General features: G+C 42.1%; 1 protein-coding gene and 1 long non-coding RNA gene across 2 annotated transcripts; one reads left to right on the plus strand and one right to left on the minus strand.

The window, feature by feature from the left end:
• Positions 1 to 524: 524 nt before the first annotated feature.
• Positions 525 to 12300, minus strand: LOC115150522 (prostacyclin synthase). Its single transcript, XM_029693925.1, has 10 exons — positions 12164 to 12300; positions 11317 to 11440; positions 10958 to 11133; positions 9922 to 10071; positions 7944 to 8071; positions 5349 to 5530; positions 2706 to 2859; positions 1908 to 2089; positions 1255 to 1406; positions 525 to 880 (listed from the first exon to the last, which is right to left on the minus strand). Exons 1-10 carry the CDS (start codon positions 12232 to 12234, stop codon positions 730 to 732), a joined length of 1470 nt encoding a protein of 489 aa, XP_029549785.1. The 5' UTR covers positions 12235 to 12300; the 3' UTR covers positions 525 to 729.
• A 109-nt stretch (positions 12301 to 12409) lies between these two features.
• On the plus strand, positions 12410 to 16069 carry LOC115150523 (uncharacterized). Its single transcript, XR_003867120.1, has 2 exons — positions 12410 to 12479; positions 15383 to 16069. It is a non-coding gene; the product is annotated as an uncharacterized LOC115150523 (long non-coding RNA).
• The last annotated feature ends 6652 nt before the right edge of the window (positions 16070 to 22721 follow it).

The raw sequence follows: 22721 nt of genomic DNA on the forward strand, positions 1-22721 counted from the left end.
TAGGAAATTGTAGCTCTGTTTCACCGGACGCATTTGAGGGAAAATAGTTAGTCAACGTCACGCGCCGATGTAAAATGCTGTTTTTATATATAAATATGAACTTTATCGAACAAAAGAATGCATGTATTGTGTAGCATGATGTCCGAGGAGTGTCATCTGATGAAGATTGTCAAAGGTTAGTGCTGCATTTAGCTGTTTTTTGGTTATTTGTGATGCATGTGGTTGGTCGGAAAATGGCTATGTGGCTACTTCTACAATATACTCCTCTAACATAATCTAATGTTTTGCTTTTGCTGTAAAGCCTTTTTGAAATCGGACAACGTGGTTCGATTCAGGAGAGGTGTATCTATAAAATGATATAAAATAGTCCTATATTTGAAAAAATATATATATTAAATTTTGTTATGCTAATAACGATAGGATTTTTCGCTGGATGTCCGAGCCCGTCCAGAGGTTAAACACTTGAAGCTGGTTTTATGGAGCCAGGTTAATCATTGGTACAACTTATTTTACAAACAAAATAGTCTAGAACAAAAAACAATTTTATTGTTATGAAGTGACTATTTTAAAGTGAAATATATACATTATAATTAAAGATAAATAACACATTACACTGTACATTTGTGCTGATACAAAAATAGATACAATACATTATATTGACATATGCCATACATTTTTTGAAATTAGCCTAAAGTGAAGTCTGGTTTGAGAGATCTCAACACCATGTCTTCAATGTGAATGTCTAGGTTTATATCTGATGGCCAGGTCTCCTTCAGGCTGCAACATTCCAAACCCAAAGCGACTGGTGTTCACCTCTGGCATCTGAGCCTCTGAGTCACACAGCTCCAGTTCCAGATGAGACAGGACCAGGTACACAAACCTGAACACACAGATAAAGACACAGCAGGTGAGTTGTTGGCATAATACATTATAAATGTGCCTAAACTGTAACATTGACCATTGCACACACCAGTTTTTGCAGAATCCATTTGTATTTTATTTTGGCATGTTCCATTTGCATAGCAGTGAAATTCATGTCACTGTAACCCAATCTTGCATAGACACCTGGAGAAGCCTGCGCAGTAAAAGACAGCTGCTAAGCCTTCCCTCTTCCTATAATGGCATTTGCTGTGAGGTGAGCTAATCAATCCCAGAATTAAGTCTGTCCTTGATTCTGGTGAAATGGGGACCTCTGACTCTCTCTGACCTCTGCCCTCCCCCTAAGACCCACAAGGAACACTCAGAGATACTCACTGTCTGATGGAGCTGATGGCAAAGCGTTTGCCCACACAGCCGTTGGTGCCTGCGCCCCATGGCATGGTGTAGTATTTGAGCCGTCTCCCTCCTTTAAAGAAGTCATTCTTCACAGATCCGTCCTGGTTGAGGAAGCGTTCATACTTGAATCTCTATGACAGGAAACGCAGGGAGGTAAAGCAGTGAACCCAGCTCATACTGACAAATGATGATCACACCTGACTGTTCCCCCACGCTTCCTGCTGCACACAACCATATCATATCAGATGGCAATAATAGCCTGTTACTACCTAATCATTTACTACAATTTCCGTGTGTATTCCACTAACTGGCTGGTACTGTAGGGTGAAGGACAAAGCAATGATTCAGCTGTGTAACAAGCTAACTCCCTTCCCACTCCTATTTCTGTTTGTGTTCAAGTGACTTACAATGTCCTAGGTTTAACCCCTCTCTCTGTATCTTGGGTAAGCCAGGGGCACTTTAGAAACTGTGTAGGTGTGCTTCCTCCTTACGTAAACAAACGTCAATGCTTATTACAGTACCTTATCTTTAACCTGTGTTACACAATGAATACAACTAGGGTTGTTGGATAGACAGAACATTATTAGGGAGCTATTATTTGTTCATGTGTGAGAGGCAACTAACATCCATACCTGTGGTTCCTGGTGGATCTCAGGATCCATCTGAGGGCTAATGAAGGGGAACAGACACACTCTGTCCCCCCTCCTGAGCTGGTACTTATGCCCATTGGCCATTTGCAGGGTCTTTTCCTGCACTACCTCTCTGGTGATGAACGGGGCAGCACTGAGCCTCAGAGTCTCCTCTAAGGCACTGTCTGGGATAGAGTAGACAAAGAAAAGAAGACGATGAACACTAATGTACACAGACTCATTAAGCATAGAGATGTTATGTCCTCATAATAGATTCGCTAAGGTCATTCTCATTTAAGGAGTCCCTTAAGAATAGTTATGAATAGACTTGCCTAGTTAAATAAAGGTTAAATACATGTTTAAACTTTAAAAAGGGCTAAAGCCAGGTTTCTATCTTCAGGTAGGTGGCACTTTCCTTATGTGCTCATTATTTGCACCAGAGGTTAGAGCACCTGTTGATGGTGACATGGGAGCCATTAGATCATTGAGAGCAACTTTCAGGGTCTGAGCAGGTGGATCTGCCCTGGTCCTTTAGTCATTGAGCTCATTAGGGTCTCAGGCAGAGACTACTGTATGTGTGGCCACTCACCTGGGAACAGTGTGTGTGTGTGTGTGTGTGTGTGTGTGTATGTATGTATGTATATATATATGTGTGTGTGTGTGTGTGTGTTTCTCTTCAACTGCCCTCTCACCTCTCCCCCCACCCTCTTTTCTCTCTACTCTGTTCATTTGGGTACATTTGCCCATAGGGATGAAGCTCCTTGTCTTTGTGCTTATACCCAGTAAACAAGAAACACTCACCAAACACAGGTGTGTGCTGCAGCCTGTCCAGTAGGGGACACTGTGCCGAGTCCTGCTCAGAGATGCTGCTGAACTCTCTTCTCACCGCCCTCATGGCCTCAGGGTTTGTCAACAGGAAACCTAACAGCCAGAATGCAGCAGGTCCAACGTTACCCTGGCAACAAATGAAGGTTGACATGAAGGCAATGACACAGCGAGTTCCCTTTCCGATGGTTCTCACAGTGAGACTGTGCAGGTAGCAATTATATAACCGGAGAAGAGAGCATTACACACCACATGCCAGCTCTTACTATTTTCTCTCATAGGGGAAACCATCACTTGTTAATATAGTTAAATCACAAGGCCTAATGAATTAGACTGGTTCCTTTCCTGTGTCTATGATAGAGAACCATGTTATGGCTACTGTCAGAGAGTAAGTGCTGTAATGGTTACTATAAAAGCAAAGCCATTAGATACCAAAGAGACTCAATATGGAGTGTTCGAGGGCACACTGGGCTGTCCTGGCCATCTGTCTGTGTTTATACATGAGTGGAAAGACCACTGAATTTACATCGACTCCAGATTAAACAATGTTTGCCATGTATGGTGTTGAGCGATTAGTGCTTTTTGAGGTCGGTTCGATCATGAAAAAAAAAAAAAAAATCGCTATTTTGTTTTGACATTACATGCACTATGCATTATGTGGGTTGGAAGCTGTAACACAGAATGAAATAATAAAAGTCCCATGATGGTGGTGACTGCCCATTATTGCTTATCACTAATTAACTATAATTTTTTATTTGATTATTTCATTCCACGTCATCTTCTCATATAGAGCGGCTGCCTACGCGGTCTGACAAAATCACTATTTTAGTAATTCTTCAAAAGGAAATAAGGCATACTTTTAGGACTGCTGAATGCCAACTATCAATCACTTAGCACTCCGCTTGCTATCCCTCTAGATAGTACGTTCTCAGTCTCTGTGTCTTGCTCTGCACAGACCGGACAAGTTTAAGCAAGTGCGTAATGGATTATGGTCATTGTAGTTTTTTACCACTACAACTCCATCGCACAGTCCAAGCTTGATCTGATTTATCCCTACAGAAACTGTACATCGAGCTCACAGAAAAAAACCTGAAGGAAATGGAATTCAAATAATTGAACCGACGTCGGTCAATTAGTTGTAAAAAACAATATTTAGAAAATACATTTTGGTTAATCTCTCAGCACTAGCCATGTAATATGCTGCACTATACACTATACAGGAATTACATACAATATAATACACACATTATTTTTTGTGGTAACACCTTATGTTCTTCACTACATTCTTAGGGGAACTGAAAAATTACAATCAAGAGTTGCATGATGATGGTAGATCATGTGGCTGTGTGAAATTGTAGATGCAGTTATCAGTGCTCAATGGGTGAAGTAATATGTCTAAGCAGCAGGGTTGGGGTAATTCCATTTGAATTCCAATCAATTCAGAAAGTAAACCAAATTCCAATTCTGAATGTTCTTCATTGAAAAGCATTGAAGACAATTGGAATTTCAGTGTACCTTTTGAACTGACTGGAATTTAAATGGAATTAACCCCAACCATGCTAAGCAGGAGCTGAGTACTCAGAGTGTACTCAGAATGTTTTTGGTATCATAGTGTGTACTTTTGCCATCTTGGGATTCCCCCAAAAAGTATCTGTTTAGCTGGCATCAGACCCTTTTATCTAAAGGACATAAACAGGCTACTAGTGCACTCTTGTGGTAAAGATGCGTATTACACTCATTACCATCTTTAATTAGGGAAGTCAGAGCAGGAGGAGCAGACAACAGTAGCTCTGTAACAACAATTCTAGCAGCAAAGAGAGCTTGAGAACATCCCACTGAGGCCATGTTAAGTTGGAGCCCACTGGGACTTGCAGTAGTCTAACATAGGGACAGGATGTCTGTCCCCTCCTGTGTGGCTCAGTTGGTAGAGCATGGTGTTTGCAACACCAGGGTTGTGGGTTCGATTCCCACGGGGGACCAGTATGGAAAAAAATGTATGAAATGTATGCATTCACTACTGTAAGTCGCTCTGGATAAGAGCGTCTGCTGAATGACTAAAATGTAAATGTAAATAACAGTTCTAGGGTTTTTCCATACACTCCAGTGGTTGAGAATACAGCATTAGTATTCATCTTAAAGAACTGAATGTGCTAGTATTTATTTCTAGTCTTTCAAAAATAATCACTAATCACAAAAGTATTCTGCAGTGGTTGGACAAAGCGTAAGGTGTGGTTGACAAACAGGTACAGTATAATCAGAATTTGAGAGGCACACCGTGTGGGTAGCTGTATTTCACAAAGGGTAACATCCTTAATCAGTCCAGTCTAGCATCTGACATTGGCATGCGAGTGTCTTTGTATTGGAAAATGTTCATGTTTAAGATGGCTGCTTGCATGCTGCTGTATTACTAGGTATCATTGTTGGCCCACCTCCAAAAAGCTATTGAATAGAAAGGAATTTTTCTATGGGTGCAATGGAACAACAGGGATTTTCACCAATCGTTCACAAGACCTATTCAGAACAGCTTTAAATAGCTGGGCAGCCGTTGCTTTGTGACAATGACAGGCCACTACTCCTCTTAGAGAGGTGAGGTGAGATGGGGGAGTGCCTATGACTCACCTGTGTGGCCCACAGCTGCAGCAGCAGGGCTCTCCTCTGAGTTTCCTCGTCAACTCCCTCTTCCTGCAGAAGGTGCCTGTAGTCTCTCAGCCAGGGGCTGGACCCGGAGCCCTCTCCCAGCCCCGCCGGGGCCAACAACTCCCACAGACGCCCCCTCACACTCTGGGCGGTCCGCTTCTCCTCTGACACACACACACAGACAAGAACACGCAGGCAGGTGAGTCAAGAGTAAACACAGACACACATTGGTAAAACAGATGAGATCAGACTGAGCTAATTTGATTAGTGAGTCAAGTGTCGATAGAGAGATACAGGTGACATAATCCTGAAAACAGAGATGGGTGGGAGAGGTGTGTAACATGAACATGGGAAACATGAAGAGTGAGTTATAGGTGTGACATGCAAGATAAGACAGATTAACAAATATGCCATTTGAATAGAAAGAGGTGAGTGACATCAGTGACACGGGTGGGGCAGAAACAGGAGATATGTGGGAGTAAGCCAGGAGGTACAAACAAATATAGTATGCATAGTTAGAGAACAGTAAGATCAGATATAAGGAGGTGAAAAGGACAGGTGACAGTGAGAGGGTGAGAGGACAGACAGGTGTGTCAGGTGACATCAGATAGAGCCTGTAGATGAAGCAGGTGTATGACTGAGAAGAAATGACATAGGGACCATGAGTAATTAAGCCAATTGGAGTCGGAAATGAGATTCAAACATATGACCCGCTTAGATAAAGTCATTCACTGCAGTGACCGCACCATGGCAAGCAAGAAACAAACTAAAACCCTTTTACTGATGAGGTCACCACAGTGAGTCCGTACAATGACAAATATGACAAATCAAACAGCCAGCCGACTCAATGATATGAATACAAATCTGAGTCATAAAGTGATCGGAGATAACACAGATTGAATTATTCCTCTATTCAGTTTTTATAATAAACTCAGCAAAAAATGAAACGTCCTCTCACTGTCAACTGCGTTTATTTTCAGCAAACTTAACATGTGTAAATATTTGTATGAGCATAACAAGATTCAACAACTGAGACATAAACTGAACAAGTTCCACTGACATGTGACTAACAGAAATGTAATAATGTGTCCCTGAACAAAGGGGGGGTCAAAATCAAAAGTAACAGTCAGTATCTGGTGTGGCCACCAGCTGCATTAAGTACTGCAGTGTATCTCCTCCTCATGGACTGCACCAGATTTGCCAGTTATTGCTGTGAGATGTTACCCCCACTCTTTCACCAAGGCACCTGCAAGTTCCTGGACATTTCTGGGGGGAATGGCCCTAACCCTCACCCTCCGATCCAACAGGTCCCAGACGTGCTCAATAGAATTGAGATCTGGGCTCTTCGCTGGCCATGGCAGAACACTGACATTCCTGTCTTGCAAGAAATCACGCACAGAACGAGCAATAGGGCTGGTGGCATTGCCATTCTGGAGGGTCATGTCAGGAGGGAGGAGGATGTCTTCCCTGTAACACACAGTGTTGAGATTGCCTACAATGACAACAAGCTCAATCCGATGATACTGTGACACACCGCCCCAGACCATGACGGACCCTCCACCTCCAAAATCGATCCCCCTCCAGAGTACAGGTCTTGGTGTAACGCTCATTCCTTCAACGATATACGCAAATCCGACCATCACCCCTGGTGAGACGAAACCGCGACTCGTCAGTGAAGAGCACTTTTTGCCAGTCCTGTCTGGTCCAGCGACGGTGGGCTTGTGCCCATAGGCGACGTTGATGCCGGTGATGTCTGGTGAGGACCTGCCTTACAACAGGCCAACAAGCCCTTAGTCCAGCCTCTCTCAGCCTATTGCGGACAGTCTGAGCACTGATGGAGGGATTGTGCGTTCCTGGTTTAACTCGGGCAGTTGTTGTTGCCATCCTGTACCTGTCCCGCAGGTGTGATGTTCGGATGTACCGATCCTGTGCAGGTGTTGTTACACGTGGTCTGCCACTGCGAGGATGATCAGCTGTCCATCCTGTCTCCCTGTAGCGCTGTCTTAGGCATCTTACAGCATGGACATCGCAATTTATTGCCCTGGCCACATCTGCAGTCCTCATGCCTCCTTGCAGCATGACTAAGGCACGTTCACGCAGATGAGCAGGGACCCTAGGCATCTTTCTTTTGGTGTTTTTCCAGAGTCAGTAGAAAGGCCTCTTTAGTGTCCTAAGTTTTCATAACTGTGACCTTAATTACCTACCGTCTGTAAGCTGTTAGTGTCTTAACGACCGTTCCACAGGTGCATGTTCATTCATTGTTTATGGTTCATTGAACAAGCATGTGAAACAGTGTTTAAACCCTTTACAATGAAGATCTGTGAAGTTATTTGGATTTTTACGAATTATCTTTGAAAGACAGGGTCCTGAAAAAGGGACATTTCTTTTTTTGCTGAGTTTACATTAGGGTAAAACAATCAAACTATAATACCACATCCAAACTGAATTAAGCCCTAAGATCGGACACACCAATTTTGTTAATCAACTCCCACACCCAGCTACCACTGTACCTTTCCACAAATGTAAATCCTTGCGGCTCATAATGTTTCTTTCAGAGACCATGTTTCATGTAGTCACCTGGTTTCAGTGTGGTCCTGGCCATTTTTGTCAGGAGGTTGTCAAACTTCCGGTACTCCTCATAGACGTTAGTGGGGTCTGTTCTGTTGTTGTTCAGCTCCCCTCCAAAAAGTGTGAGGTACCCTGCCCTGAGAGAGAGAGAGAGGGATGGTGAGTATGTGGTTGTAGAGTGGCATGTTGAAAAAAACATTTGGTTCCTAGTAGCAGTTAAGCTTAGGAAAACATGTCATTGAGTGATCATTAAACTGATTGAAGATGTTGCCTTAAAGATGGAATCCGCAGTAGGCGGAAACAGCGCCATGGCTCTGCCACCACCGTTGTTATTGTTTTTGTTGCCCAGCTGAGGAGATGTCGCGTAGCATGGTAGAAACAATTGCAGTACATAATAGTGTGCTCGTCTATCTCGCGTGCAATTATGTCCGAGGGGAAAAAACTGTGTTCGTTGTTTGCAGTAACTTCTTTGTTCTTTGTATTTAAAACAGGCATGGCAGTTTCACCATTAAGCATTTTAGTTTTAAGTGATTGTTAAGAACCGTTTCCGATCGATGGAGGAATACCTTACCCACAGTGGCATCCTCCCACTGAAGGTCAACAGGAACACTTCCTGTGTCACACCGGCCACTGCCCACCCACCTAAACTGTGTGGGGTACTACTAGTATAAACTTCCTATTTAGTATAAATCTTCTTCATCCTAGATTACTTCACAGCAGGGGTTTTCAAATGTTTTGGGGCCAGGGACCTCTTTTGTGTTAGTAAATTCATCAGGGACCCCGACATAATTAGAACACAGCTCGAGTGACATAATAATAGCATACAAGGACTTCTACCAAGTCTCGGTCCCTGGGAAGGAACATTATAAAGGCACGCCTCTTGGCATTGGAGAGAAAAGGAAGCAGTTTTCAAGGTAATATTCTGCAATTATACACATAATGCCATTTTTTTAAAGCTTACATTACAGTGCATTTATGTTAACAATTTTTTGGGGGGAAATACAAGAAGTATCCAGTTGAAAAATGTATAATTGGTGGAGTACTGTGAATACCAATATCCCTGTGAGCCTCACAGGCCCATGTTGCCCAGGTATAAGAACATACTATAACTTGTAGATTACAATTATTTTGGCCAAGGGATATATTAATCGGTTGTTGTTAGTAATATTAATAAAAAATACAACTTAATTCATGTTATACTTTGAGATCTGCCTGTGGACCCCATGCAGTACGGCTGCAGACCCCACTTTGAGAACCCCTGCTTCACGGTGTCTGACCTATTAAGTAATGATGTTGCCTAATGCTAACAGAAGTAATGACTAAATCATCTGGTCCCCATTAGGATGCTGAACGTTTAAATGACCTTCTCAAACATCTCTGGCAACACTATAAATAAAAACCCTTTTAAAGTGTGTAGCCAGGGGAGTTCTACAGGAAGGGCAGCATGAAAGAGGAATTTCATGAGTGGCACTGCTCTTTCTTTTCATTAGATGCCTCTTATGTGTCACTAAACATTCTTACTGTCACGACCTGACCATAGAGAGCCCTTGGTTCTCTATGGTGTAGTAGGTCAGGGCGTGACTAGGGGGTGATCTAGTATGTCTATTTCTATGTTGGTGCTAATATGGTTCCCAATTAGAGGCAGCTGTTTATCGTTGCCTCTGATTGGGGATCATATTTAGGTAGCTATTTCCCCACCTGTGTTTTGTGGGATATTGATTGTTTGTTAGGCACTAGGTCCTCACGGTCTTTGTAAGTTTTGTTATTTTGTTTTGTTTCACTTAAATAAATATGTGGAACTATACTCACGCTGCGCCTTGGTCCGCTTATTTTCAAGAACGTGACACTTACTGGTGTATTTACAAACAAGTGGCTTGTGGAACGGGCTGGTAAGTAAGCTGTTTATCCCAGGCGTTTGATGTAGGCCCTTGGGGAAGCGTGGGTGAATGAGTGAGGGAAGGAGGTATAGGAACTCTTCCGTTTGTACCTGAAGAGAAGACTGTAACAGAAGCTGAAGAGCCCGTCCGTGTTCCAGTCGGTCTGGTTGTGACAGGGCCTCTGGGCTTGCAGCAGCAGGGACTGGAGGTGGCGGTGCATGGTGCTACTCAGGCAGGATAGGCTCCCGCCCTCGAAGTGCCTGAGGGTACAAAGGTTTAAGGTCAAGAGAATTGAATGTTCGTCATATATGATGTCACCAAGGCCAAACCTGTAATTCACTTTTACCTAATTGTGTCCTAGACTAGCATTCTGTCCAGGGGTTTACTATGGGTCGCTTTGACTCGGACAATGCTTATTTACTTAAGTAATGGCACTGTGAAGACAGGTGTAGTATCAAGCCTCTATGGAATAACACCATAAAACATAGGTGGAAATACTGTAACTGATCAGTCTGAACTATAAACTGGGGGCTGGAGGATATGTCAGTGCAGTACACGTGTGTGGCAGGGTACAAAATGCTGCTCTGTAGATTCAACATCCATTACAGAGAGGTTGACATCTATGCTCTATAAAGCCAGAAGAAAAGCACTATAGCACTGTGACCTACACAATGGCCTAGATATTCTGCAAGACCATATGACTGTGAGAGATTGAGATCGTTCCACAAGAGTGCCAATCAAAAGAATGGTGGGAGGTGAGTGCATTTGCTCCGCACTCTGACACAGTATGCATTTATAAACCATAACATGAGGCTAATCAGGCCATGGTGATGGTAGTGATATCTGTGATGGTCGATGTGGTAATCCCTGGTCCCAGGCACCTCTGTCTCAGGAAGTGAAACTTTTGAGTTAGACTACGGTGGAGCCAGGAAGCAACATCACACACACACACACACACACACACACACACACAGAGTAGCATATTATACCTGTGTAAGGATCCAGTTATTGGCTGGACAATGCTGTCCTTAATCGTTTATATGTCAAAAGTTTAATTTGTCATTCTCTGACCGTATCAATGTGCATGTACAGCTGTTTTTGGGCTGACCACACAGAAAGGAGTGTGTGATAAGGATAGGGACGTACTGTTTTGTTAGGGCCTTCTCTACAGCAGGGTTGTGATGGGGGATCCGCAGGCTGAATATTCTGTCCATGAGAACCTGTGCGTAGCGTGTGAAGTCTAGGGACACAGAGTCCTCTATCACAGCATCATAAGAGCTGGGGTCCAGTAGCACTGTCACATAGCGCCCAGCCACACGCACCTACACACACACACACAATCAAAAAGTGGAACACACCAACACACTCACACTCATCATGAATGGTGAGGAATTTACATCTGCTATAGGTGTATTCAGGGATTTAGGCAAGAACAGATGACCAGGTTCAGGTACATACATATTAGGTAGATGATGTTGAGGAGTGTTTCATATCACCATTCTTACCGTGAAGATATCGCCATGCTTCACCTTCATACGGTTTAGAAACTTGGCAGCATCTCTTCCAAACTCAAGGGCGTGGCCTAACCATGGAATAACTCCTTTGTCTAAAGGTGGCTCTTTCTCTGACCTGTATTGAAAGAAAACCCATGTAATTTTGAACAGCTAATATTCAAACCTATATATTTGTTCATACCAAAGTTACTGATTACACAGATGTTGTCTGTTGATGTAGTAACTGTATCCGAAATCAATTGACTATTCAATATTCACATGCCTGGCTCTTATCAGTACATTGTGTGACACAGCTGTGAGTAAAATAGATACAGTTTAGCCAATAAGTTTTAAAGCTGGAACTCTCCCAATAACATTTATAATAGAATGAGCCCATCAATTTATCCAGCAATATAGCAGTAAGCAAGGATGAAAACAGATGTGACTTTATGATCTTTGAGACACACAAGTTTACATTTAAGACTGGCCAGTGAAAATAGTCCTTAATAGCACTTGGTTTTATAGTTAATCTCTGGATTATTTCAACCTTCCCTCTCAAAAAGGAGTTACATGAGTTGTCGCCTGTCAATCATCTACTGCTCAATACAACTATGATATTATTAAGATGTATTTGGATTACTTTAGGTTTATGGTAAATACAACTTTATGCTGGGTTAGTTTATACTAGGTAGGCAATACACCTATTAGATAAGTAGGCTAAACAAATATGTGCACAGGTAAAAACAAGTTCGAAATGTCCACAATATAATACAGAACGCAAGCATGCCTTATTCAATGTATGCAGTGCAAGCATAGAAATTAGCCCAATAGAACATTCATTTTAGAAAAGGGCACTCACCTGGAGCGTTTCGAAACAAGTACGAATAAGAGAAGCATGCCCTGGACAAGCAAAAGTATCGTCCAAATCATAGCGCAATTTGTAGAAAGATGTACCTGCACGTTGGTGCGCGCAGTGAATGTATGTGAATAATTTAAGACTACAGGCTTGATCAGATGTAGTGCTATTTATTTTGTCATCCGATGACGGCGTTGCAGGGTGTTCCCTGACGTCATATTACCTCATCCATCTTCCTATGTGCACGAGTTCACGTAGGACCTACGACTAGGGAGTGGATTCATTTCGTATCGCGGGAGATCCGTGTTAAAATGTCAAGGTAATTTCACGATTGCACCAACATATGCAGCGTTTACCGTGAATGTAGTCTCCGCGACCGCGGGAACATTGCCTTAATTGTCAACGGTGCTATAAAGCTGATACTCAGGGCTATGAATTTAATGGAACCGTAGATCCATTTCCAGATACATCCAAGGCTAAACAAAACAAACCCACCCATGTGTCTGAATTTAAATCAGATTAGGTTTGATAATATCCCAAATAATGATATTCCACTGATATCGTGTCTTCATGGTGGCTTCCATAGAGTTGAGCGCAGACTATTTGAAAGAAATGTACCTTTGACTCACTATGCAGTCGATACTTCAAAAATGTAAATTCTTAAACTCTTACCATGTACCTAAGTTTGTCCCGTGCCTTTTTCTTTGTTTACTAAAATCATACTTTTTAATAAAACGTTAATCAAAAACAAACACCGACTGTTTCCTCATTGATATTCAATTGGCACATTGACATTTGCGCTGAGTTGCCATCTTAGAGCAACAACAATGAGGAAACAGTCAGTGGTTATATTTGATTGACGTTTTATTGAAAAAGTATGGATTTCAGCAAACAAAGGTGTGTATTTACTAGGCTACATCATGGGTTGCCTACCTCAATAAATTACACTTACTTACATGTTATTCAGGTCAACATTTTAAAACGGATATTTCAATAAAATAAGCTGAAATGTACCTAGTCTGTCATATTTAAACAAAGCTTGCATAGCCACTTTTATTTCAGTTGATGATGTGGTGATTATGGTGATGTGTCAAACTCACAAATGTAAAAAGAGGTCGGCTGAGGTCACATCAATGGTGTACCTGTTTCACAACAGCAGCAGACATAACTGATGTAAGGATGAGACACTTGTCATTGAATGAGACACTGTTGTCATTGAATATGCAGCTGGGTGATGCATGAGAATGAGTGTACAGTCTAAGTGTCATAAAAAAGTCCATTACATCAACATCAACTGATCTAGGCATGTTTGGATACAAGTTTTAGTGACCATAAGAGTCATTGTACAGAACCTACCTGCCTACCTACAAGTCGTCAATGGAGTAATTTGAACACATTCCCTCAACAGCACAATTGGGGTAACTCAATATCCTTGCTTACCTACTGTAGCTAAAAGAACCTTGGATGATTAATGAATTGCATTTATATAACTGGCACTCAGACATACCCCAACAACTTCTAATAACACTGGGGTTTAACATGAAAAGGAAACTGGTTGTATAAATAGGCCGTCAACATTTTTTCACTCAACCCAAATGTCATCTGTCAGTAAGACTTAGGAATTGCTTCCCTATGAGACATACACACTTTTGGACCTTCAAGAACATAAAATAGCAAAATAGGTTAATCAAATAAATAATGTCAAAAGGTAATTTTTTTCAGCCATTTCTAAAGTATATTGCTGTATAGGTGGTGCTTAACTTCTATGGGCTACGTGGGACGCTAGCGTCCCACCTGCGGGACACAGCCAGTGAAATATCAGGGCGGCAAATTCAAAAACAACAAAATGTCATAATTCAACTTTCTCAAACATACAACTATTTTACACCATTTTAAAGATACCACTTCTCCTTGATGTAACCACATTGTCCGATTTCAAAAAGGCTTTACAGCGAAAACAAAACATTAGATTATGTTAGAAGAGTACATAGACAAAAATAACCACACAGCCATTTTCCAAGCAAGGACATGTGTCAATAAAACCCAAAACACAGCTAAATGAAGCACTAACCTTTGACGATCTTCATCAGATGACACTCCTAGGACATTATGTTACACAATACATGTATGTTTTGTTCGATAAAGTTCATATTTATATCCAAAAACAGCATTTTACATTGGCACGTGATGTTCAGAAAATGTATTCCCACCAACGCCCGGTAAATGTGCACATCAATTTACAAAAATACTCATCATAAACGTTGACAAAATATAGATAGACTACTCCTGGATGCAACCGCTGTGTCAGATTTTAAAATAGCTTTACGGAGAAAGCACATTTTTCAATATTCTGAGTATATAGCTCAGCCATCACGGCGAGCTATACAGACACCCGCCAAGTTCGGGGCAACCTAAACTCAGAATTAGAAATATTCTCTTACCTTTGCTGGTCTTTGTCAGAATGCACTCCCAGGACTGCAACTTCCACAAGAAATGTTGTTTTTGTTCCAAATAATCCATATTTATGTCCAAATACCGTTTTGTTTGTGCGTTCAGAGCACTATCCAAAGGCATAACGCGCGAGCGCGGTACCAGAGACGAAAAGTCAAAATGTTCCATTACCGTACTTAGAAGCATGTCAAACGCTGTTTAAAATCAATCTTTATGGTATTTTTTACGTAAAATTGTGATAATATTCAAACCGGACAATAGCGTATTCATTCAAGGAGAAAAAGAAGGAGGGGCGCGCTCGCAGGATCGAGCATATCCAATCCCTTTGTTGCCAGGCAGTCCACTCAGAAACTGAGCTCCTATTATCTGCCCAGTGACAGGAGAATGCTCAAACCACTTTCTGAAGCCTTTAGACAGCCAATGGAAGCCTTAGGAAGTGCAACGTAACCCCACGGATACTGTAGTTTCGAAAGGGACTAGAAAGAAGAACTACAATTCTCAGATCCTCCACTTCCTGGTTGACTTTTTCTCAGGTTTTTGCCTGCCATATGAGTTCTGTTATACTCACAGACACCATTCAAACAGTTTTAGAAACTTCAGACTGTTTTCTATCCAAATACTAATAATATGCATATTCTAGTTTCTGGGCCAGAGTAGTAACCTGTTTAAATTGAGTACGTTTTTCATCCGGCCGTGAAAATACTGCCCCCTAGCCCAGACAGGTTAACTTGGCCACTTATCCTCCTTTTCCTTTGCTGCTTTTTCTTCTAGTGGGACCCGGATGTTTTCTGGGGTTTGGACAAAGATCCCTGCTGTCTGTTTGAGGAGGAACACCCCTGCGTGTCGGCCACCTACATTGACCCAGACAGTGTGATGCTTCCGCCAGAGTCCTCCCATCCTCAATATGGCATGAGGAAGACAGATACACCCCGTCACAAAACTCATTGCACAAATCATTAACGCTAAAACACCACAGTATTGCTTGAAGAAAAGCCATCTGGCCAAGGGCCCATCTACACCAGAAACAGAGTAGACTCAGTCCATACTATACTCTCACAATAGAGGTTTGTTCACACAGATAATATTGTTGTGGATTAATGAAATCAATATGATCCAACTTCCTCAACTACTCATTTTTTGGAAACCCTGGAATTTTCCAGATGCCTTTCAGAACAGACAGGTTAGGACTTGTCTGTCCACCCCACTCCACCATGAATTACACAGTCTTACTGTATATATGTGTGGTACATTACCTTTTGAAAGCATTTCTTATCCTGGGTCAGGATGACAGCCTTCCCTGAGCCTGGTCTGGACACCTGGGCCATCTCTCTTACACAGGACGGATACAGGTTCCAGTTCTTCTTTCTGGAGCCCATTCTATAAGAAAACCACACAACATACACATCAGCCATGTAAACAATATGAATACATTCAATTAATAAATTACTCCATTGAAGACTTGTTGGTAGGTTCTGTCAATGTTGAGTGTCCTAATTGAAACAGTGGTATCTACCTCTTCCCAAAGGGCATGTCAGTGATAATGATGTCCACGCTGGTTCTCATGGTTAGATGACACGTGTCTATGGGCAGCCCTGGTGTACTGCAGAGGTGGGGAGTATATACAGTGAATTCGGAAAGTATTCAGACCCCTTGACTTTTTTCACATTTTGTTTGGTTACAGACTTATACTAAAATGGGTTTAATTGTTTTTTTCTCCTTCTTCAACCTACACACAATACCCCATAATGACATAGCAAAAACAGGTTTTTAGACATTTTTGCAAATGAATAAAAAAATGAAAAACAAATATCCCACTTACAGTTGAAGTCGGAAGTTTACATACACTTAGGTTGGAGTCATTAAAACTCGATTTTCAACCACTCCACAAATAAATGTTTTGTTAACAAACTATAGTTTTGGCAAGTCGGTTAGGCCATCTACTTTGTGCATGACACAAGTCACTTTTCCAACAATTGTTTACAGACAGATTATTTCACATATAATTCACTGTATCACAATTCCAGTGGGCCAGAAGTTTACATACACTAAGTTGACTGTGCCTTTAAACAGCTTGGAAAATTCCAGAAAATTATGTCATGGCATTAGAAGCTTCTGATAGGCTAATTTACATAATTTGAGTCAAGTGGAGGTGTACCTGTGGATGTATTTCAATGCCTACCTTCAAACTCAGTGCCTCTTTGCTTGACATCATGGGAAAATCAAAAGAAATCAGCCAAGACATCAGAAAAAAAATAGTAGATCTCCACAAGTCTGGTTCATCCTTGGGAGCAATTTCCAAACGCGTGAAGGTACCACGTTCATCTGTACAAACAATAGTACGCAAGTATAAACACCATGGGACCACGCAGCCGTCATACCGCTTAGGAAGGAGTCCTAGAGAACATACTTTGGTGCGAAATGTGCAAATCAATCCCAGAACACAGCAAAGGACCTTGTGAAGATGCTGGAGGAAACGGGTACAAAAGTATCTATAGCCACAGTAAAACAAGTCCTATATCGACATAACCTGAAAGGCCGCTCAGCAAGGAAGAAGCCACTGCTCCAAAACCGCCATAAAAAAGCCAGACTACGGTTTGCAACTGCACATGGGTACAAAGATCATACTTTTTGGAGAAATGTCCTCTGGTCTGATGAAACAAAAATTGAACTGTTTGGCCATAATGACCATCGTTATGTTTAGAGGGAAAAGGGGAAGGCCAAAGAACACCATCCCAACTGTGAAGCACGGGGGTGGCAGCATCATGTTGTGGGGGTGCTTCACAAAATAGATGGCATCAAGTGGAAGGAAAATGATGTGTATATATGAAGCAACATCTCAAGACATCAGTCAGGAAGTTAAAGCTTGGTCGCAAAAAAATGCATGAAATGAAATGGATGCATTCACTACTGTAAGTCGCTCTGGATAAGAGCATCTACTAAATGACTCAAATGTAAATGTTTTCACGTGTTTCTGAGTTATTGGAATTCAAGCAGGCGGAAATCTGGCTTGGATATGATGTAGCACCGTGATAAAGACTCACCACACTGGAAGCTAATAGGAATAAGACTTTTAGATCACGAAAATGTCTATCATACATGTCAAATTTCAACACTGGCAGATGTCATAACTTCAGAGGATATCTTCTCAGGAATGAGCCATTGATCACATTTTCGTAATATTCCTACCTCAAGAAAATGTGTAATTTAATGGAGGGTCTAGCAATCTTTCCTATATGTCTGCCTCTTTGGTCCTTGAAAGAGAGCGTTCCTTGTCCCAGAATCGCCCAGAATGCACTGCGCGGCCCACGTAGCATGGGAAACGTTTACCATCTCCTCAAAAGTATATTTACCGCTGCGAATGTCAGACTCAACTCTGTGAGGTCCATCGATCTATAGGTTGAACATGGTGAGATTGTAGACTCCAAAATTGATAGTGCAGATTGTTTAGGAGATTTTACAGCCAACTAGCTACTTTACATGCGGATATTGTCTTTTTGGTATTACTGTGTGAAGCTACATTTGCTAACTACCTACCTAGCTAGTGTCGTGGAAACTCTACACATGGGACACTAAGTCAATCTTAAATTAATATTTTTTTATTAACAGCAAGCTGGAGAGGTCTGTGATAGAAATGTTATCTTGTGAAGAGACAGCCTTGAAAATGATGGTTATCTCGTTTTAGTGTCATAAATAATCCTTGGTTTCTACCTGTGCTTGGTAAAAATATGAGGGTGGGGGGCGACATGACCCCCTCCTTAGGACTATCTAAGAATATGTTCTATAAAGATAGGAGACGGTTCCAGACACATGACAGAACCAACCCAATGAACTATGCCTATGTAACGTGTCTGTAACCAGTATATAAGAGATGTAATGGGACTGATCGACATGCTGCATACTTCAAGCTGCATACTGGACCCTATTCCAACTAAACTACTGAAAGAGCTGCTTTCTGTGCTTGGCCCTCCTATGTTGAACATAATAAACGGCTCTCTATCCACCGGATGTGTACCAAACTCACTAAAAGTGGCAGTAATAAAGCCTCTCTTGAAAAAGCCAAATCTTGACCCAGAAATTATAAAAAAAACTATCGGCCTATATCGAATCTTCCATTCCTCTCAAACATTTTTGAAAAAGCTGTTGCGCAGCAACTCACTGCCTTCTTGAAGACAAACAATGTATACGAAATGCTTCAGTCTTTTTTTAGACCCCATCATAGCACTGAGACTGCACTTGTGAAGGTGGTAAATGACCTTTTAATGACGTCAGACCGAGGTTCTGCGTCTGTCCTCGTGCTCCTAGATCTTAGTGCTGCTTTTGATACCATCGATTACCACATTCTTTTGGAGAGATTGGAAACCCAAATTGGTCTACATGGACAAGTTCTGGCCTGGTTTAGGTCTTATCTGTCAGAAAGATATCAGTTTGTCTCTGTGAATGGTTTGTCCTCTGACAAATCAACTGTAAATTTCGCTGTTCCTCAAGGTTCCGTTTTAGGACAACTATTGTTTTCACTATATATTTTACCTCTTGAGGATGTCATTCGAAAACATAATGTTACATTTCACTGCTATGCGGATGACACACAGCTGTACATTTCAATGAAACATGGCGAAGCCCCAAAATTGCCCTCGCTAGAAGCCTGTGTCTCAGACATAAGGAAGTGGATGGCTGCAAACTTTCTACTCTTAAACTCGGACAAAACAGAGATGCTTGTTCTAGGTCCCAAGAAACAAAGAGATCTTCTGTTGAATCTGACAATTAATCTGGATGGTTGTACAGTCGTCTCAAATAAAACTGTGAAGGACCTCGGCGTTACTCTGGACCCTGATCTCTCTTTTGAAGAACATATCAAGACTGTTTCAAGGACAGCTTTTTTCCATCTGCGTAACATTGCAAAAATCAGAAACTTTCTGTCCAAAAATGACGCAGAAAAATTAATCCATGCCTTTGTTACTTCTAGGTTGGACTACTGCAATGCTCTACTTTCCGGCTACCCGGATAAAGCACTAAATAAACTTCAGTTAGTGCTAAATACGGCTGCTAGAATCCTGACTAGAACCAAAAAATTTGATCATATTACTCCAGTGCTAGCCTCCCTACACTGGCTTCCTGTTAAGGCAAGGGCTGATTTCAAGGTTTTACTGCTAACCTACAAAGCATTACATGGGCTTGCTCCTACCCATCTTTCTGATTTGGTCCTGCCGTACATACCTACACGTACGCTATGGTCACAAGACGCAGGCCTCCTAATTGTTCCAAGAATTTCTAAGCAAACAGCTGGAGGCAGGGCTTTCTCCTATAGAGCTCCATTTTTATGGAATAGTCTGCCTACCCATGTGAGAGACGCAGACACAGTCTCAACCTTTAAGTCTTTACTGAAGACATATCTCTTCAGTAGGTCCTATGATTAAGTGTAGTCTGGCCCAGGGGTGTGAAGGTGAACGGAAAGGCTGGAGCAATGAACCGCCCTTGCTGTCTCTGCCTGGCCGGTTTCCCCTCTTTCCACTGGGATTCTCTGCCTCTACCCCTATTACGGGGGCTGAGTCACTGTCTTGCTGGTGTTCTTCCATGCCGTACCTGGGAGGGGTGCGTCACTTGAGTGGGTTGAGTCACTGACGTGGTCTTCCTGTCTGGGTTGGCGCCCCCCTTGGGCTGTGCCGTGGCGGAGATCTTTGTGGGCTATACTCGGCCTTGTCCCGGGATGGTATGTTGGTGGTTGGAGATATCCCTCCAGTGGTGTGGAGGCTGTGCTTTGGCAAAGTGGGTGGGGTTATATCCTACCTGTTTGGCCCTGTCCGGGGGTTTCATCGGATGGCCACAGTGTCTCCTGACCCCTCCTGTCTCAGCCTCCAGTATTTATGCTGCAGTAGTTTATGTGTCGGGGGGCTAGGGTCAGTCTGTCACATCTGGAGTATTTCTCTTGTCTTTTCCGTTGTCCTGTGTGAATTTAAGTATGCTCTCTCTAATTCTCTTTCTCTCTCTCGGAGGACCTGAGCCCTAGGACCATGCCTCAGGACTACCTGGCTTGATGACTCCTTGCTGTCCCCAGTTCACCTGGCCGTGCTGCTGCTCCAGTTCCAACTGTTCTGCCTGCAGCTATGGAACCCTGACCTGTTCACCGGACGTGCTACCTGTCCCAGACCTGTTGTCCCAGACCTGCTGGAAACCTGACCTATTCACCGGACGTGCTACCTGTCCCAGACCTGCTGTTTTCAACTCTCTAGAGACAGCAGGAGCGGTAGAGATACTCTCAAAGATCGGCTATGAAAAAGCCAACTGACACTTACTCTTGTGTTACTGACTTGTTGCACCCTCGACAACTACTATGATTATTATTATTTGACAATACTGGTCATTTATGAACATTTGAACATCTATGCCATGTGCTGTTATAATCTCCACCCGGCACAACCAGAAGAGGACTGGCCACCCCTCATAGCCTGGTTTCTTCCTAGGTTTTGGCCTTTCTAGGGAGTTTTTCCTAGCCACCGTGCTTCTACACCTGCATTGCTTGCTGTTTGGGGTTTTAGGCTGTGTTTCTGTACAGCACTTTGTGATATCAGCTGATGTAAGAAGGGCTATATAAATAAATTTGATTTGATGTGTACTTGGAGCATTGAGTTGGTTGGAACCTCTCCAGCGCGCTGATAATAAACAATGATTCATTTAAGATTGACTTTGAGTGTCCCATGTGTAGAATTTCCCCGACAATTTGGCATCAACGAACAGGATGATGCGAGGAAAACCGGTGGCACATTTTATGACCGGTGGCACATAAAATGAAGCGTGAGGGAAATTCCCATCTGACCAAAAGACCAGACCCTTACTGTGAGCTGCTCATGAGGAGACAACATTTGCAAACAATTGAGGGACGTCTTCTGATTTCAGTAAGTCAATTTAAATGAATTTGAATAAAAAAAAATAATACAAAAAATCAATAAAACTAAAACATAAAAATGGAGGAGGCTACCACTAGTCCTAAGTCAAGTAATAGCAAGTGAATGTGGATGTGAGTTGTGTGAGTGTGGAAAGTATTAAGCTGATTGAAATTGGGATAATAACAGGATTTCAATTTGGCTATTAAGCTGATTGAAATGTGGATAATAGGTACTGAGTGAATGTATGAAAGTATGTGTATTATTCTATATGTACGCGGCAAGACTATAGAGTCTATAGAGACCATAGCATTTATGACTATATAAACTATTGATATTATGGATGCTCAGGGACTATAGATGCTGTAGGGAATATGATGCTATAGGGACCATAGATACTATGGATGCTATAGGGACTGTGATGCTATAGGGACTACGGATGCTCAGACTATAGCTACTGTAGAGACTATGGTTAACTTTAGACTTTATTGGAACCATGGTAGTGATACATATGACGTAAGATGGCTAGAGCTAGTCTTATAGAAAAGACTAGAGCAAGTAACGGTACCATGGAAAGCCCCACAGACAGCTGTCTATAGGCATTTATAAGGGATGTGTCTATGTGGCCTGCAGCCACTACTAATAGCACAGTGCTATTATATATGTTTGTGAAAGATATATATGGTGCAGAGATGCACATGGGGTAATAAGGGAGATTGCTGAGTGTGTTTGCGAATAGTGAATTTGGATGTGAGAGTTGTGTGAGTGTGAAAAGGATGTGTTAAGCTGTCACGTCCTGGCCAGTATATAAGGTTAATTGTTTTGTAGTTTGGTCAGGGCGTGGCAGGGGGTATTTGTTTTATGTGGTTCAGGGTGGTGTGTTTGGTTAAAGGGTGTTTGATTTAGTATTTCCGGGGTTTTGGTTTATAGTCTATGTTTATGTATTTCTATGTCTAGTCTGGTGAGTGTGTTTCTATGTTGTGTTGATTGGGGTTGGGACTCTCAGTTGAAGGCAGGTGTTGTCTATCTGCCTTTGATTGAGAGTCCCATATATTAGGGTGTGTTTGTGGTTGTTATTTGTGGGTGATTGTTCTGTGTTAAGCTTAGCTTGGCCAGACTGTTTGTAGTTGTTCGTTCGTTCGTTTCTTTGTTATTTTTGTACGTTCATTTTTTGTAGTCAATAAAACTCAAGATGAGCAAACACGTACCTGCTGCGTATTGGTCTACCTTTT

Source organism: Salmo trutta, chromosome 16 (assembly GCF_901001165.1).
Source record: "Salmo trutta chromosome 16, fSalTru1.1, whole genome shotgun sequence".
Lineage (NCBI taxonomy): Eukaryota > Metazoa > Chordata > Actinopteri > Salmoniformes > Salmonidae > Salmo > Salmo trutta.